Genomic DNA, 16,512 nt, shown 5'->3' with positions numbered 1-16,512 from the left:
CTAGAGCGTGGCGTAGGAAGTCAAGTGCGTAGACTAGGCTTTCTCCATTGGAACTTGAGAGATGAATTGGAAAAGCATGATGATAGATATCAGTCCGAAACTGACATGGCTTTCGGCGAACAACAACAACTTCAACAAGATATTGCGGCGAGTGTATGAGGGTGTTGTAGCATGGCAACATTGGAAACCAAAAATAGCTCGGGAGGAAAAGAAATCTCAATCAGGTGAGTCGACGGCCAACAACCTCCAGCTCATATACCGTCAGAGATGTTGTCGCATACATGCACCGCTGCTTCAATAAGCTATCGATCGCATCAGCCATGGATGGAACAGCACCGGGCCTGGCAGGTGAGCCGAGTGGCCGGAAATGGCAACTCGGAAGGCGGTAACAGAAATTGCCGGCGGGGATGGAGGTTGAACCCCCTCCGAGTGATGGATGAGCTGAGCTGGAGCTGGCGCTTGAATGCACAGGGTCTAGGCTACCGGTATGCTTTGTTCACCTGGAAAGAATTCATTGTTCACGTGGAAGGTCTGATTCTTATGCATCGACCTTACGGAATTACGGTGGACATGCAATGATTCTCACTTTCCGAGCGTTAGTCGGAACTGAATAGGAAAGAATCGTCCGATTTAGGACGGTGTACGCGCCCCCGCACTATTCCTGGGATTGCCGCTGCATCGATCTGACAGCGGAACTTTGGAACTATCAATGGATCTTCTGCCGCCCTTCCATTTTTTTCAAAGTCCCATGATCGGGTTTCTCCTGCAGGGGAGGGGCTGAAATGTTGGGATGTTGATGTGGTTACTACATGAGTACTAGTAAAGATCATATGCATACCAGTTGTCAGCAAGATTGCCTCAACTGGCAACAGGTTGCAGAATTATGTGCTGGATCTGATGTGTTTGTGGATCTCGAAAATATTTGTTGGACAACCTGACTTGGCTCCCTGGTATGGGATTACGAAGCTCGTATATTCATTCATCTGAGCAGTGCTGGATTGAGACAGCCAGGCAAGCTTGACGTGCTATGCGATGCATTGTGACTCGAATGAACGATTGTAGCACAACAAACCTGTATCAACTTGCCACACCATTGCAAGATACGGTTTCGGAGTACTTAGCAGAAGCCTCCGAAACCAGAAGGATTACGCACCGGTGACATCGACTGGAATAAGCCACGAAATGAATTTGCCTTATCGATTAGCCGGTTGTTGAGTCGGTCATGAAGTCTCCTTTGCAGTACTCATGATACTTACTGTACAGTCAGTATGTTGATGCTTCCACTGACTTGCGCATGTGCTGCTCTGTAAGTCCGACCAACTCTTTAGAATCTGCATCCAGACTCGGGTCGACGGTGGAGGCATGTCGCGGGCAAGATTCGCGGGAGGGCCGCGGAATTCCCGCAAAGGGTAAGCCGAAGCGCTTGTCAAGGTTCCAGACCCATGGGGTAAGGTTGGCGGGGCCGGTTCAAGGGGAAATCAATTCCCAATTGCCAGATCCAGAACCCCAGCATACGACGTGATGGATCCATTGAAACACACAGGTCAAGTCATGCGAAAGCATTTGTTCATGTGAGCAGCAAGAAATTGATTGTCCACGGAAGGGGGACGACAATTGAGACCATTGAATGGACAGAGTGGGCAAATCGAACTATTGGGGAAACAGGTTACTGCGTCTACTCCTCCTACTCCTCATACCACCATTTCTTACGCCATGTTGAAGTCGTGGGTTGCTCGTTCTCGTTCCCTTCGCGACTGGTATTTAGCCCAGCAGTTGCGCCCTCATCCTTGGTCCTATTCCTGGTCTAATCCCTTTTCTTTTGGTTGATTCTCGTGTGATTGTCACTTGGTTGGTCTCTTCAGTTGGCCCAGGTTATCCTCCGTCCTCAATCGCCCACCAATTGAACTGTCCATTCATCGGCAGTTCTCCCTTTCCGCCTCTTGTCAAGTGATTGCGACGGGTGAGTACTGCTGAGCAAGGATCCTTCTCCATTCTCCTTAACATCGCAATGGTTTCTCTTTCCCCAGGCTGACAGCTGCCAAACCCAGAAGAATTGGGGTTCCCCACTTCCCCGCCTCATCCGGCTTGCGTTCCGATCCCAACCATTGTGCCTCGACCAGGATCGCTGTCGTCGTATTGCCGCACAATCGTGACGCTCCATCTTGTGAAACTTTCGGTTCGGAGGGAGGAGATCAAGTGATCATTGCAAAGAGTTGCGAATCCCCGAGACAGGCTATATATACCAAGAACACCGTGCGCAGGTTCAACCACCCCCGCAAACTCCATACATCGACCGGTTCCACTCGCGAAACGGTTCGTCTCCGTACGCAGCTTAACGTCATACTCAACCGGAGATCGTCCATCAGACCTTCCACAAAATGCAAAGTAGGTTTCACGCGCTCATACGATCTTACATAGTCCTGTGGAAATTCGGTAGCCTGGCTGGTTTGCTAGCAGCCCCCATGCAGGCCCGAGACCTGTTCCATGGTCATCCAAAAAGTCTACACTAGATTGTTCTATCCACTAACGCCGGCCCGTTAGCCAAACACTTTTTCTCGGATCCCACCCATTTGGTCCAGACCGCTCTGCATTCCCTCACCCTCACAAACCCATCGGTAGCATTCGATCCTGAGAACAAAATCATCTTCCGTCGCCCCAATGTGAACGCAAAGCCCAAGGTCGCCATTATATCGGGTGGTGGTTCTGGCCATGAGCCTGCGTTTGCAGGCTTCGTCGGGAAGGGTTTCCTCGATGCTTCCGCGGCCGGTACGATCTTCGCTTCGCCCTCGGCGGAGCAGATTCGCAAAGCCGTCATGGAATGCGTCAACAGCGACCAGGGTGTGCTCATCATTCCCATGAACTACACGGGCGACGTACTCAACTTCGGCATGGCCACGGAGAAGTCGCGGGCTGCTGGCATCAAGACTGAGTTCTTTGCTATCAATGACGATGTCGGCGTTGGCAAGAAGAAGGGAGGCAAGGTCGGTCGTCGTGGGATTGGCGGTGGTGTTCTCATTCTCAAGGCCGTCGGTGCTTTGGCTGAAGCAGGGTTAGTTTTACTCCTTCAATGAGACAGACTAGTGCGCAGCGGAACTAACTTCAGCATAGTGGCTCACTGGAAGAGGTGTATCACCTGGCACAGCTAGCGAACAATAACCTCGTGTCGGTAGGGTCTTCGCTCGAGCACGTTCATGTTCCTGGCCGGGGTGTTCCCGAAGACACAATCCCGGAAGGCGAAGTCGAGGTCGGAATGGGCATTCACAATGAGCCGGGATCCCACCGGGTGAAGGCGAATCTGGTTGAGCTAGTGGCCAACATGCTTCTCCAACTTCTGGACCACAATGATCCTGACCGCGCTTGGGTCACCCGGAAGCCCGAGGATGACTTTGTGTTGTTAATCAACAACTTGGGTGGCGTCAGCACATTGGAACTTTCCGGCATCACGGACGAGGTCTATCGTCAACTCGACAGAGATTATGATGTCCAGCCGATCCGAGTCATCCAAGGGACCTTCCTCACTAGCCTCAACGGGTTGGGCTTCAGCATCTCCCTGCTGAAGCTGGTAGATACAGGGCTGGGCCCCGGTCGGTCCTTCCTAGACCTCCTCGATGCGCCTGCGGAGGCTGTCGGCTGGTCGGCCCCCATCAGCCGGGAGACATGGAAGCATCGCACCGACGCTCCTGTGGAGATCAAGAGGACTGCGTTGCCGGAGGACAACCCAAGCAACGTGAAGTGTAAGTAGCCCAGCAGATTTCCTGTTCCCTGCACCATCCTAAACATCCCTAACACCCAACAGTGGACATCAACATCCTGAAGAAGGTCCTCAGCAGCGCTCTCAAGCGCGTCATTGCCGCCGAGCCCGAAACCACGCGCTTCGACACCATCGTCGGCGACGGCGACTGCGGAGTCGGCCTGAAGCGAGGCGCCGAGGCCGTGACGGCTCTCCTGGAGAGCTCCTCGTCCAACCTGACCGACGACGTGGTCCACGCCGTCAACCGCATCGTTAGCGTCGTCGAGAACACGATGGACGGCACCTCTGGCGCCATCTACGCCATCTTTCTGAACGCGCTCGCTCACGGCCTCCGCGAACAAGACCAGGGCACCGCCACCCCGGCGACGGTGGACGTGTGGGCCGCAGCATTGAATTACTCGCTATCCGCGCTCTCGAAGTACACCCCAGCGCAACCGGGCGACCGCACCCTGCTCGACGCCCTGGTGCCCTTCTGCAAGACCCTCCAGGAGAGCAAGGATGTCCACGCCGCGGCCAAGGCGGCGCAGGAGGGAACCGACTCCACCAAGCACATGAAGGCCAGCCTGGGACGCAGCGTGTACGTCGGCGGCGAGGATGAGTGGGTGGGCAAGATCCCGGACCCGGGTGCTTACGGGCTCAGCGAGTTCTTGAATGGATTGGCGGAGGCCCTTTGAGTCGAGTTGCTAGGGTCGGGCCAGGGATTCTTGGGGTTTCATCGTACATATACTTTGGAGCGTTCGATGTTATAATTCTTAATATCAATAATGACCATGCTACGAGGTTGGTGTTCCATAAGTGTAGTCTAATCCCGGCGTCTGGACGAAAATAATCCCGGCGTCTGGACGAAAACACAACAGTCTCTGTCGGCTAGGCTTCGCGTGACAGTAAGAGTTGAGGGCCTTTGCTAAACCTCACATAATTCGGAATTGCATCCCCATTACGCTGTCTACTAAGAGGGGGGAGGGTGAGGGGAGAGGTCCGACCAAAGTAGCCTTCGGTATAGATCTATGATCTACTGTTTTCGAAGAAGGCATCGAGTGACAGGTAACGAACCGCTCGAAAGAGTCGGGTCAGCTACGGACTAGGCGCTCTAGACCCTACAAGCCGATTTCATTTTGAGTTGGAGCGAGAACTATTGCCATGGGTTTGAAGGCATTTCTGATGTGGTTTCTATGCCGAAGAGGCACCTACATAGCTAGCTAGCATCTCAGCAACGGGCTCAATCAGGCTGATAGAATCAGTCCACCCACTCTCCCATCCTGACCGTCTAACTGCCGATCCAGCAAATAAGGTGATTCAAGATAAGCTTTCTCTTTACCGTTCTTTCATTCCTTTTTCTAACTTTTTTTTTTTCCAAAACCACACAAGTACCGAAGAACGCCATATCTGTCGCGCCACAACGAGAAATAGCAAAGGAGAGAAAGGACATCAGATCAAAGATATAAAAAGAAGTATGTAAGAGAGGGCCAGACAGGCAAATGACAGTCCATTGATAAACAAGAAATCTCCGGCTTTGGGGGGGAAGGAAGGGTGGCTGGACCCTCCCTCCCCTCACCCATGGACCCCAGTATGAACCTGAGAGGAGTTCTTTTCATCTTTCGAGAAAGCGCACACGAACACAAGGGTATCAATGAGAAAGTCATGGCCCACTTCGATTTTCCCCATGGCAGTTGTCAGACAAAAATGCTCAAATCTACTGCCTCCCTTTCATTTGGGCATTTGTATGATCAAAATCCTGAGAGAAAAGAGCCACGACTTCTTTTTGACCTCCCCCGGACGCCGAGATTTAGGTGAGCATGTCACGTGGAAGGTACATGGCGAGATAAAGAAGCTTGTTCAGCTCAGCAGGACGAGGATGACGGAGTCACCACGCAGGAACCTGGACGAGTTAAACTGTCAGTGACGATACGAGGCGAAGTAGGGCGAAGGGACTTGTCGGCGACTCCTGGGGAAAAGCACGAGGACATACATCTTGCTGATGAACCGGTCCTTGTTGACGCCCTTGCCCTTGCCGCCCTTGGGCTTCTCCGTCCACATCTCCTTGACGTTCTCGAGGACCATGTTGCAGTGGCGGTCGAAGGCCTTGACGCGCGCCAGCAGCTTGCGGTTGTTCCGGCACGAGATCAGCACCTGGGTGTGTGTGCGCGTGGCGGTCTGGAGGAGCGAGAGGGGGCCCGCAGTGAGCTCGTGTTCTTCGACGAGGGAGACCTCATATTCACTGAACGAAGGGTTTGAGTTAGTGGGATGCGGATGGGGGTGGCGGAGCGTAGACAATGTAGGCAGTGATGGGGCATGGTGATGACGAAAGTAAGGATGGAGATAGGCGCGGGGTAGGGACAATGCCCAATGAGTGGCAGCAGCATTCAAGTGGCATCATCTTGTCGCCGACACCAGAGCGTCGGGGCTCGGTGGTCGTCATCATGTGACAACGCGGATTTGAGAGAGTCCCAGAGCATTGGAAGATAGTTGAAGTTGCTGGAATGAATAGGGTGATAGGGTACGAAGGGAACAAACGTACGTGAGCTCGCTCTTGGGCTTGTTGAGCAGGTCCCTGTTGGATTGGAAAATAAAGTGGTTAGCCTGAGGTCCGACCAGTTGCGCGGTTGCGGTTCATTTCATTTCATATTATGGAAGGATGAGATGAGCCAGAGCTGACTCATCTGGATAGGAAGATAGGAAGAACCAGAGAGGGGTAGACGTACTGGATCTTAGGATCGGTCGACATGGTGGGTGGTGGTGGTGGTGGTGGGATGGGTGGGAAAAGGTATAAGTATCAGGGAGTTGGCAGCTTCTCTCGACCGACGGGCTTCTCTCGAACTTCCAACTCTCAGTGTCTCTTTAGGTTAAATTGGGTTAGACTGGGATTGCTCCTGGAGCCCGCTGAGTTCCGCCGCAGCTTCCCAGTTCGGTCAATTTACGTCACGTGAAACGCGTGTTTGCCGTGTTTGTCCGCTAGTGATTCCCGAGGTCGCGATTGGCTGCGTCACGTCGCGTCGGACAGACACGCTTCTAGACGTGAGGGCGGATCGTCCAAGCTTCAAACCACTTCCTCCCTCCACTTCATTCAAATGCAAGGCGTTCTGCTCTTCTTCCCCTGCTTTCCACACACACTTTCACCCTCTCTCTCCTTCTCCCTTTCCAACCTCACTTCCCCTTCAACCTATCTCAGCAGATTAACTAGCTGTTGAGGAGGAAGCAGAGGAGAGAGAAGAAAAAAAAATAAACCAAGGGGTTTCGGTGTCCTGCAAAAACTCTCCTTTTCGAGCTTTTCACCTTCCATCCCATGCCTCGAGATTTAACGGCCTCCCCTCCTTTGACGATTCAGTGTCCCGCGTTAGCATTCCTTCAGGGCCTTCCCCGCGACCTGCCGTGCATACATTCCAGTGCATTCTCCCGGTCGACGCACTCGCCTATCGGACGGTTCTGAGTGGTCAATCCCACACGATCAATCTTCCTTGCTTCCAACTTCGACACCGACCATTGAAGCTCGTTCTCTCGAGTGTCAATTCGTTCAACTCGACCTTCGTTTTTACTAGACTCGGTGCCGCCTACAACAATCTCGTTCTCGCCAACCATTCATTCAGACCAACTCCTGGTTTCTTGTTTCTGCTTATGGTCAATTCGCTAGCACTGGTGGCATGGAATCCCAGGACGGAATTTCCGTCCGGCCTATGAGGCGTAAGTCTATTCCTTCAATTGCTGCCTGACTCCTCACAATCAGGAACTCACCAAAATCACCCTTTCTAGTGAAGGTGCTCTATACGTTTGACGAGTCCAGCAAGACCAATTGCTTGGCCCGGTGGCCCCATCTCCTCGACATCCAGACCGCCGCCCTCGACGAGAAGCTGCAGATCGGTGTCATTGAGCTGAAAACATGCATCCAGGCCATTGTTTCGGCAAGGTGAGTGCTAAGGATGGAGCTGGATTCCTGGTCTTTGTACTCATTTTCATCGTCACAGCCCGGAACTGGTTGCCAAGCTTGGACAGGACTACACCGTGTACGCCTACGATTACTCCGAGTATGAGACGCCTCTGGTCGGACAGGGAATGCTGTCGTGGGTGCTTGCGTCGGCTTCTCCCACCCCCAACGCCCCCGCCCATCAGTCGAAAACAATGGTTACCGGTCGAGTGTGCAAGAACGTTCTGGGTCTATTCTCCAAGGGTGCTCAGGAGACATTGGAGGTGAAATTGCGATTGGTGCCGGTCCCCACCGTCCTGCAGAGCGATTATCTCGAGAGCATGCAGAAGTACCGGGAATTGAGCAACGTCATTCCTCACGAGTTCGACGCCCAGGCTTGGACGAGTTTTGTGCGGCAAAACCCGGGTTTGGTGTCTCCCCGCGAGCAGCAGCCGGACCCCATAGCATCACCGGTGGATCACGCCGGAATTGAGAGGTTCCACCAATTGCTCAGCGAAGGGTCGACGCCAAGGGAGCTACCCTCAATGACTGGAAATGCGTCGATACGCTCGGCTTCCCCCGCGCAATCAGCGCTCGGCCCCGTGAGCAGAATCCCCACCCCCGCGCAGCAACAGGAGCATACACAACAGCTTCAGCACCAGCAAGACCGTCTACACAACGATGCCATCCGGCCAGGCTCCAGCGCTTCGATGCGTGACTCGGATCTCCCCACTCACTCGAGATACGCCCCCAGTCGTCGAGGCTCCATTCAATCAGGCTACGGCAGCGGCGACGAGTCTTCGGAACAACAACCCCGCAAACGGGCCAAACTGTATCGGGCAGAGTGGCCTGGAAAGTCCGACTTGAATATTGAGAGACAACCCAGCTCTCTGCGGGTCGCCGCCAGCACCGCAGCCTCTGTCCGCATTCATCGCCCTACTCCGGTCAACCCCGCTATTGCTGCTGCTCAGAACTCGAATGAGGAGCCTGTTCGCCCGCCCACCCCAATCTCTGACTCGCATGAAATTACTCGTCGCGCACGTCCTCCTCCCAGCTTGCTCCGCGAGTCATCCCTCCACACTCCCTACACCTCTCCGTATCCCATGAGCGATGATCACCCCGCCGGCGATAACCAGTCCCCTGAGTCGCGTTACCAGGGCCTCTTCGAGCCTTCGTTCAGTATGCCATCGTCGCCTCCCGTTCTCGACTGCGGCTTCCCAGGCCGCTCCAGCCCGGTCCTTCCGCCCATGGCCGACTCGGGCTTTATGAGTGGTGGTATGGATGAGCTGCTGGATGAAGAAATCGGCACCCCTCTGGACAATTCAACTGGCGCAGGCAGAGAGAAGCGGATTGTCCGTCCTGCTGTACATGCCAGCTCGCCGATCACTGCGCCCACCAACATGGAGAACTTCCCAGCCAGCGACGCTCCGGACCAAACTGGGAAAGAAAGGACATCCGCTCCAATCCGCGCACCAGCCAGCAACGCCGGCTCGAGGCCATCTTCTCGGGCTAGCATGAGACAGGCTCCCAAACCACTTGCACCTGCACCCATGTCGCAGAGTGAACTCGAGCAGCTGATCAGTGCCATTCCCGCCAGCGATCCAATCCTTCCTTCTCATGTCAACACGCACAGCTCCCAGGCCTGGACCGGACCGATGAGCGACTACAATGGTGCTGAGACCCCGGCCCCGCAGCCTGTACTCGAGGATGGCAAAATCCGCAGCGGCACGGGCGCTCGCCGGTTGCGGCAGGTTCAGGCACGCCTCGATCGGTGCATTCGCGACGGTCAGGTCCCACCTTACTGCGAAAACTGCGGTGCCATCGAAACCCCCACCTGGCGCAGAGCGTGGTCGAAAGAGTTCGAAGGCAACGAAGACGACGCTAATAAACTCACGGAGGATCCCACCATGTTGTTTTGGCAGACTGTTGAACGTGACGATCAAGAGAAGGTCATCAAATTCAAGGTCTACAAGAAGAGCCTAGCCGACACCGACAACGACTTTGTTCAGGTCCTTCTTTGCAACCGTAAGTAATACCTGCTCCACTTCTGCCTCGTCTGTACTAACATCCAGGAAAGCCTGTGGTCTTTGGCTCCACAAATTCAAGTGCATGCGCCCGGAAAATAAGTGGAACAAGACCGCCAGCAACAAGAGAAAGCGTCCCCCAAGAAACCGCAAGGGAGGCGGCCCGCTCTCGACCAACAACAACAACCCTGCAACGAGACACCGTGCCAGGGCCGAGTCCTCCAAAGCGGACGAATCGTCTCCTGGGGCGTCCGATGCCTCTTCTCCCGCGGTGGACGATGCCACTCCCCGTGGTGATAATGACAGCAACGAGGCTGAGAACAATAATGAGCAGGATCGTGACGGAGCCCAGGAGCAGCCCGCCAAGCGGCGCCGTGCCAACAGCCTGGAGCCGCGCAAGTCGAACGACACAGCGGCCAGTCGCTGGCAGGAGCAAGACCCGGTGGCTGCTCTCCGCGACGCCATCCAGTCTAGCCCTGCGAGAAACGTGGTGGGGCGCAATGCTCCGGCGGCGGGCGAGAATGCTCTTACTCCCAAGTCAGTGAGAAGAGTGCTTTTTCCTAACTCCCACAATGAAAGCGGACCGTTGAGAGCATTGGGTGACTCAAGCGTCAACAGCCCACGCCGCAGCCCCCGCAGTTCTCGGGCGGCCGAAAAGCCGGCTGACGACAAAGAGAACCAGACTGCGACTAATCTGGACGCACTCTTTGAGAGCCCGAGTTTCGGATTCGACGTGCCCGTGAGCCCGACCCCTCGGCGACGCAATCAGCGGTCGGGTCTGTTGAGCGAGAAGCGCCTTTCCCTGCCGTGCATCTCACCTTCAGCGAAGGCACGGAGAGGAGTCGCTGCGGATACGTCCCCTACCAGACTCACTGCGCAAAGACTTCAGCGGATCCAGAGCAGCCCTGGCCCCATGCCGCGTCAGCACAAGACCCCGAAGCAGGCTCGATTGACGCTGAGTGACCTTCAGCTGCCTGTCAACACTTTCGGCGGTTTTGAGGGGGTGGACAACATGATCGTTGACATCTTCTCCGACGCGCCTTCGGCCGCAGCCACGGACGCACTGTTCGGAATCGACAAGTGTGCTGCGGGCAACAGCTGGCCTGACTGGATTCCGTCCGATTATGTTTCTCCCACTGGATCTGAGGGCGAGGCGGCCAACGGAGACTCGGGGGCGAGTGGGGACGATCCGCGGGATCTGCTCAACGCGCTCATGGCTGACCCGGAGCTCCAGAAGGCCAACCAGTTTGATATCTTCAATTATGTGGAAACGAACGTGCTCGATTCCGGATTCTTCAGCTCCGACGCCATCAATCCTGAGACAGTGCCGGCACTGGGTGTCAAAGACAAGGCTGCGGAGTCCGGCACTGGGCACGAGGCGCAGCCGAGTGCCACTGATGTGTAATGATTTTCTTTACTTTATTTGACGAGACGCAACATTCGTTCGAATTCCTTTTTGTGATGTGTTTAGCGATGGCGTTCGGTGGATGCATATGATCGAGTGCATTGTTTGGCTTTATTCTGTGGGTTTGTTCCTGAACAGATCCTTGTTTTGTATTTGCTATTCAATGGGAGGGATGGGAGGATTGGGATAGGATAGGATAGGATTAAGATACCACAGTAGATACCAGGTTTCGGCCACAACAATGAAATAATCAATTGAGTCTTCTACTTATCGGCGTGTAGAATTGGATGTGCTTGTCTAGCTTGATTGACTTCTTGGTCTGTACTCCGTAGATCTCACGTCCGACCCGACCAGGCTTACACCTACTCTCTGTCCTTCAAGGTTTCAACCCCGAACAGACAATTAATACCATATTATTTATTGGAACAACAACAACAACATGCACTCTCCCTCCAATCCTCAACCGCAACAGGGGTATATCACTCGACCTCAACCTCAACCTCATCACCACCTCTCCACCTCACTTCACTCATTCGAATCATAGAAAATCGCCTTCAGCTTATGCGTGGCGTTGACCACCTGCTCATAGATCTTGTAATCTACAACCGATCAGCCCACGCCAGCCCTTCGCCCAACACTGCAGAAACCGGGGGCGAGAAACCTACCACAATCCGCCGGATCCCCCAAATCCGTCACGCCGAGCAATCGGATCCCAACGCCCTACACCAGAGAGACAAGTCGTCAGCATCGCCCACGTAAAACCCAGGGTCTTCACCCCAAGGAAAGAAGAAGGGGAAGAAGAACCGCACCCCCTCATTCAAATCCGTCACCTTCCCAATCACCTCGACCAACTTCCCCATCTGCAGATGCGAGTCGGGCTTCAGGATGATCGTGACGTCCCCCGAGCCGCCGCAGGTGAGGGTGGCGGTGTCGCCGCGCAGGGCGGAGACGGTGCCCAGGATGCGGACGGTGTGTTTGCTGGTGGTCGAGGAGGAGGGGTGGAAGGCGTGCAGGTGGGCGGGGAGGACGCGGGGGGTTTGGAGGGACATCTTTTCAGGGTTCGGTGGATGATGGAGTAGATCGGGGGTTGGGGGTGTTGTATTGTATGTGTCCGAGAAGGGGTGGTGTGAGGTGTACTGTACTAGGTAATGTGTTGGACTGGGGCGAGGTTATAGTCACTGGCTGGCTTGATGGAGAGATGGACTTATCGCCGTCGCGCCGCGCGTGACGCGAAGGCACGTGACTTACCACATCTTACTATCCACCGCTCGGAAAGAAAACCTGGTTCGGCTTGGGGTAACTTGTGGCTGCTGCCTCGGTGCCTTACGATGTAAGGCTACGGCCGGCGCTGCACCTGGAAAAGCAGCTTTCCCGGGTAAAGTTAACTTAAGTTACTGGCTGGGCTTGACACTCCACTACTTACCTATACTCCAGCTTCGCATTACAGGGTCCTTTATTTACCAGCGGCTACACCTCCTCCTCCAACCCCAATCAACCGATCAACCACCCACACCACACACCACACACTACACACCACACACCCAGAAGGCCCAAGGCCCAAGGCCCAAGCTGAAGGCAAACAAACATGCCACCCCCCCTCCCCTCCCACCACCGCGGCATGACCGCCAACCCCCAACGACCGAGCCGCTACCGCCCCGGCAAGCCGATCGCCGAAGAGCCTTCGTCCGACGACGAGGACGAGGAAGATGAGGAGGAACAGCAACAAAAAGAGCAGGAAGAGCGCCGTCGTCGCGAGGAGCAGCGCCGGAGGGCGGCGGCGTTGGCTAAACCCCCACCCAAGGCTAGTTCTTTTCCCGCTGGGGCGGCTGGGGTGAAGGGGGTGAGGTTTGAGGAAGCGGAAGCTGAGGAGGATGAAGAGGGGTTTGTTACGGAGGATGAGGAGGAGGAGGATGCAGAAAGGAAAGTGGGGGGCTCTGTTGCTGGCGATGGAGCTGGAGCTGGGGTTTCGAGTGCTACTTCTACTGCTGCTTCTGGTTCTGGTTCTGGTTCTGTTTCGAGAGGGGGTGTGACGAAGGGGGCGCAGGTGGAGGAAGAATCAGAGGAGGAATCGGAATCGGAATCAGAATCCGAAGAGGAAAGTTCGTCAGAAGAAGAAACCCCGCGCCGAGTCCTCCTGCGGCCGACGTTCATCAAAAAGAACCAGCGCACCGCGAACGCCGCCGCCACTCCCGAAACCCAAACCCGACCCGACCATCACGCCGACTCGGCCGCGGACGCGGAGGCCCGCCGCGCCCAGCGGCAGGAGAAAGCGGACGCGCTGGTGCGCGAGCAACTCGAGAAGGAGGCGATCGCGCGCAGCGCCGCGAACCGGGCGTGGGACGACGACGAGCTGGAGGTCGCGGAGGAGGAGGCGATCGACGACACGGACGGCAAGGACCCGGAGGCCGAGTACGCGGCGTGGAAGCTGCGCGAGCTGAGGCGCGTGAAGCGCGAGCGCGAGGCGATCGAGGTCGCCGAGAAGGAGCGCGAGGAGATCGAGCGGCGCCGCGAGCTGACGGCCGAGGAGCGCGAGCGCGAGGACCGCGCCTTCCTGGCCCGCCAGAAGCAGGAGAAGGAGGCCGCGCGCGGCCAGGCCGGCTACCTGCAGCGCTACTTCCACAAGGGCGCCTTCTTCCGCGACGACGTCGAGCGCGAGGGGCTCGACCAGCGCAATGCCATGGGCGCCCGCTTCGTCGACGACGTCGCCCGCGAGACCCTGCCCGAGTACATGCAGATCCGCGATATGACGAAGCTGGGCAAGAAAGGTCGCACCCGGTACAAGGATCTGCGGTCGGAGGATACGGGTCGTTTTGGCGATGGGGTCAGCAGCCGCTTTGGCGGCGGGCAGCGGAGGAGGGAGGATGCGCCGCTCGGGGTTACTGATGAGAGATTCATGCCGGACGAGCGGCCCAGGGGTCCCACAGGCGCCAATGCGTCGGTGGTGCGCGAGAGGCGGCGATCCAGGTCGAGGTCCTACTCTCCCCGCAGAGACCGGTATGGAGACCGGAGGGAGAGGCGACGGAGCCGCGATCGCTCGGCAGACCGCTACAGGCCGGATGGAGGCAGTCGCAGGAAGCGCAGTCCCTCGCCCTACGACGATCGGGAGAAACGGAGACGAACAGAGGATGCGAGATCGGACTAGCCGGAGGTTCGGCTTGCAATGAACATGGTATTTCTAATTTTTATTGGCGTTCTTGGGTATCTGAGAGCACGGATTGGGGGGGAGCTTTGCATGTGGGAAATCGACGTTTCTTTCCCCTCTTGTGTTATATAAGGTTCCTCAGCATGGCGGCATGTATCATACCTCGACGGGATGCACAACCAAGTGAAGGACATTTTGCTGGATGTACACTCGGTGCACCTCGTCATTGCCTCGCCTAAGGAGCATCACGCCGCAACGCCGACGGCCACATCTAGATCAAATCCGCTTCTAGCGTATCACACAGCCCAGCCAGCAATACCAGAGCGTAGACGTGAACCCGATATGCCCCAAACCCCACCACCGCAACAACATCCGCATCCCAGCAAGTAGTTAGTCATAAGCTGCGAGCCATCATCGATCAACCGTACAGGCCCCAGTCACTGGCTGCCCCCTTCCTGCAGAAACCCAAACTATTTCACACCCGCCCGCTCCAAGACCTTCTCCCGCTCCATCACGCTCTCCCCGAACCGCAGCAGGAATATCGTCCGACTGGGCCACATCTCCGTGGGCTGGTTGTGGGCGGTGACCTTGGCCTCGAAGCCGCAGCCGTCGCAGACGCCCTCGATGATGCCGGCGACGAAGGCGGCGCAGTTGAGCATGCTCATCTCCTTGGGCACGCTGATGTAGGTGTTAACCAGCGGGTCGTTGTCGGTGATCATGTACTCGTTGGGGGTGTCGGGGGAGACGGAGTGCTCGAGGGCGTCGGCGGGGCGGGTGAACAGCAGCCGCCACAGGGGCCCGTGGATGAGGTGCAACAGGGGCAGGATGCGGAGCGGCCGGTTGGGCGGCGAGGCCGAGGTGGAGGAGCTGCTCGACAGCGCCGACGAGGAGCTCGACCCGGACACCGTGCGGTAGAAGAGGAGGTCCAGCAGCCGGAGGCCGAGCGGGTAGCCTTGTTCGTTGAGTCTGTCTCCCCGCATCAAATCAGCGTGTGCGTCTGAGGGGGGGTGTTCCTTGCCGTATGTATATATGCATGTACCTGACACCAAGACGGCGGGGACAGGGGAAGTGCGACGCAACTCACCGTCTCTCCAGATCCTGGATCCCCGTGACCCGGCGCTGAGCGTAGGTGACCATCTCGCCGAACAGGAAGGCGAAGCTCGCCCGGCTGAGTTCCGCATTCCGGCTGCGGTTGAGATGGCGGTCGTAGATGGTTTTCCGGTTGGAGGGGACGCGCAGGCCCGTGCTGGATTGCGAGGGCGTCGGCAGGTGTGTGTGGGTTTGGGATTGGAGCGGTCGTTCGGTGCTGGTCGTCGTCGTGGAGGAGAAATTGGAGGTGCTGTTGCTGTTGCTCAGGGAGAGCATGGCGGCGTGGCGCGGGGGTTGTTGGGCCATTGTGATTGTGTCTTTGTGTGGTGTTGTCTGTGGATTGTCCGAGGGGAGGGGACTAAGGTGGCAGGGTGGTTTGTTCGGTTCATGCGGGAAAGGGACTATTATCGACAGGCTGGGGGTCTCTGTCGAGAGGATCGGGTTCAATGTCTCATGCTGGTGGTGTATTGGTCGTTTGGAGGTGTGGGTTTTGGAGGGTGTATGGGTGTGAGTGGTTTGGTGATTGTGCTTGTGCTTGTGCTTGGGTTGGATGGAGTGGCCTTACGGGGAGGTGCAGATGCTCGGGACGCAATTCGGGGGATAGCTTCATCCAGTCGGCTGGCTTCGCAGCTCCGGAGATGGCCTCCAGAGCATATAAACCTCTCATTCCGGGGTCACTGCTTGCTTACTACTGAAGCCCGACGCAGCCACAGCCATTACGAGACAAGAGCCAAACTACAAATTACAATCTACAATCTACAGCAATGAGAACCGATCCAAAAAAAATCTTTCAGATAAATATTCAGAATTTTCATTGATTTCCCTTCTCCGATGAAGGGCACCGTCAGAGACTGCGAAAACTAAACTGGAACCTAAAACTGCAGAGCAAATTAGCATATGCTCGTGAAAATGGCACGTAAGATAATTCAATATCCAAGACGACCAAACAAGTCAGACATCCAAGGAAGTATTGCGCACAGAGCACGTCTATATGATGGGTTCATGGCGACGGCTAGCGTGGAAACTGCGAATGTAGGAAAAGTTTTCATCATAAGAGCCCAGGGGGAAAGGGCCGTTGGTCATGAAGCAGATAGAAAAAAGGAATAGTGGTAGCTTACCATTGCGTTAGTCGCATCATTCATTGACTTGCGCAGCGGAAACAGGTCAAGAATGATGCAGAATCCGAGGAAAATCCGAATACCC

General features: G+C 56.0%; 6 protein-coding genes across 6 annotated transcripts; 3 read left to right on the top strand and 3 right to left on the bottom strand.

Moving 5' to 3' along the window:
- The first annotated feature begins 2,047 nt into the window (after window positions 1–2,047).
- Window positions 2,048–4,485, top strand: BO66DRAFT_391787 (putative dihydroxyacetone kinase (DakA)). Its single transcript, XM_025647341.1, has 4 exons — window positions 2,048–2,385; window positions 2,542–3,049; window positions 3,109–3,734; window positions 3,797–4,485. Exons 1-4 carry the CDS (start codon window positions 2,379–2,381, stop codon window positions 4,423–4,425), a joined length of 1,770 nt encoding a protein of 589 aa, XP_025504095.1. The 5' UTR covers window positions 2,048–2,378; the 3' UTR covers window positions 4,426–4,485.
- A 1,102-nt stretch (window positions 4,486–5,587) lies between these two features.
- BO66DRAFT_322608 (mRNA splicing protein SMD2) lies at window positions 5,588–6,476 on the bottom strand (the record flags this gene model as incomplete). The annotated part of the gene is made up of 4 exons (XM_025643772.1): window positions 5,588–5,630; window positions 5,721–5,969; window positions 6,270–6,302; window positions 6,454–6,476. 4 exons carry the CDS (start codon window positions 6,474–6,476, stop codon window positions 5,588–5,590), a joined length of 348 nt encoding a protein of 115 aa, XP_025504094.1.
- Window positions 6,477–7,034: 558 nt separating this feature from the next.
- On the top strand, window positions 7,035–11,327 carry BO66DRAFT_85087 (putative GATA transcription factor (Ams2)). The gene is made up of 4 exons (XM_025653654.1): window positions 7,035–7,429; window positions 7,499–7,652; window positions 7,711–9,674; window positions 9,727–11,327. The coding sequence occupies exons 1-4, from the start codon at window positions 7,390–7,392 to the stop codon at window positions 11,076–11,078; spliced, it is 3,510 nt and encodes a 1,169-aa protein (XP_025504093.1). The 5' UTR covers window positions 7,035–7,389; the 3' UTR covers window positions 11,079–11,327.
- On the bottom strand, window positions 11,315–12,127 carry BO66DRAFT_349401 (putative ssDNA binding protein Ssb3; the record flags this gene model as incomplete). The annotated part of the gene is made up of 3 exons (XM_025644678.1): window positions 11,315–11,677; window positions 11,744–11,798; window positions 11,888–12,127. 3 exons carry the CDS (start codon window positions 12,125–12,127, stop codon window positions 11,604–11,606), a joined length of 369 nt encoding a protein of 122 aa, XP_025504092.1. The 3' UTR covers window positions 11,315–11,603.
- A 300-nt stretch (window positions 12,128–12,427) lies between these two features.
- BO66DRAFT_391782 (microfibrillar-associated 1 family protein) lies at window positions 12,428–14,507 on the top strand. The gene has a single exon (XM_025647340.1). It carries the CDS (start codon window positions 12,664–12,666, stop codon window positions 14,218–14,220), a length of 1,557 nt encoding a protein of 518 aa, XP_025504091.1. The 5' UTR covers window positions 12,428–12,663; the 3' UTR covers window positions 14,221–14,507.
- On the bottom strand, window positions 14,248–15,918 carry BO66DRAFT_391781 (trafficking protein particle complex subunit 5). The gene is made up of 2 exons (XM_025647339.1): window positions 15,305–15,918; window positions 14,248–15,186 (listed from the first exon to the last, which is right to left on the bottom strand). Exons 1-2 carry the CDS (start codon window positions 15,613–15,615, stop codon window positions 14,691–14,693), a joined length of 807 nt encoding a protein of 268 aa, XP_025504090.1. The 5' UTR covers window positions 15,616–15,918; the 3' UTR covers window positions 14,248–14,690.
- Window positions 15,919–16,512: the final 594 nt, after the last annotated feature.

Source organism: Aspergillus aculeatinus (assembly GCF_003184765.1).
Source record: "Aspergillus aculeatinus CBS 121060 unplaced genomic scaffold BO66scaffold_23, whole genome shotgun sequence".
In the NCBI taxonomy this organism is placed as follows: domain Eukaryota; kingdom Fungi; phylum Ascomycota; class Eurotiomycetes; order Eurotiales; family Aspergillaceae; genus Aspergillus; species Aspergillus aculeatinus.
This window is presented reverse-complemented; position numbering and strand designations above follow the sequence as displayed.

Excerpts from the sequence above, each read along its gene's own strand:
- BO66DRAFT_391787 (XM_025647341.1), top strand. Across the intron at positions 3,050-3,108 it reads GGTGCTTTGGCTGAAGCAGG|TGGCTCACTGGAAGAGGTGT; the intron begins GTTAGTTTTACT and ends ACTTCAGCATAG. Across the intron at positions 3,735-3,796 it reads CAACCCAAGCAACGTGAAGT|TGGACATCAACATCCTGAAG; the intron begins GTAAGTAGCCCA and ends AACACCCAACAG.
- BO66DRAFT_85087 (XM_025653654.1), top strand. The coding sequence starts at position 7,390 with ATGGAATCCCAGGACGGAATTTCCGTCCGGCCTATGAGGC. Across the intron at positions 7,430-7,498 it reads TTCCGTCCGGCCTATGAGGC|TGAAGGTGCTCTATACGTTT; the intron begins GTAAGTCTATTC and ends CACCCTTTCTAG. Across the intron at positions 9,675-9,726 it reads TCAGGTCCTTCTTTGCAACC|CCTGTGGTCTTTGGCTCCAC; the intron begins GTAAGTAATACC and ends CATCCAGGAAAG.
- BO66DRAFT_391782 (XM_025647340.1), top strand. The coding sequence starts at position 12,664 with ATGCCACCCCCCCTCCCCTCCCACCACCGCGGCATGACCGCCAACCCC.
- BO66DRAFT_391781 (XM_025647339.1), bottom strand. The coding sequence starts at position 15,615 with ATGGCCCAACAACCCCCGCGCCACGCCGCCATGCTCTCCCTGAGCAAC. Across the intron at positions 15,187-15,304 it reads ATCCAGGATCTGGAGAGACG|ACTCAACGAACAAGGCTACC; the intron begins GTGAGTTGCGTC and ends GCGGGGAGACAG.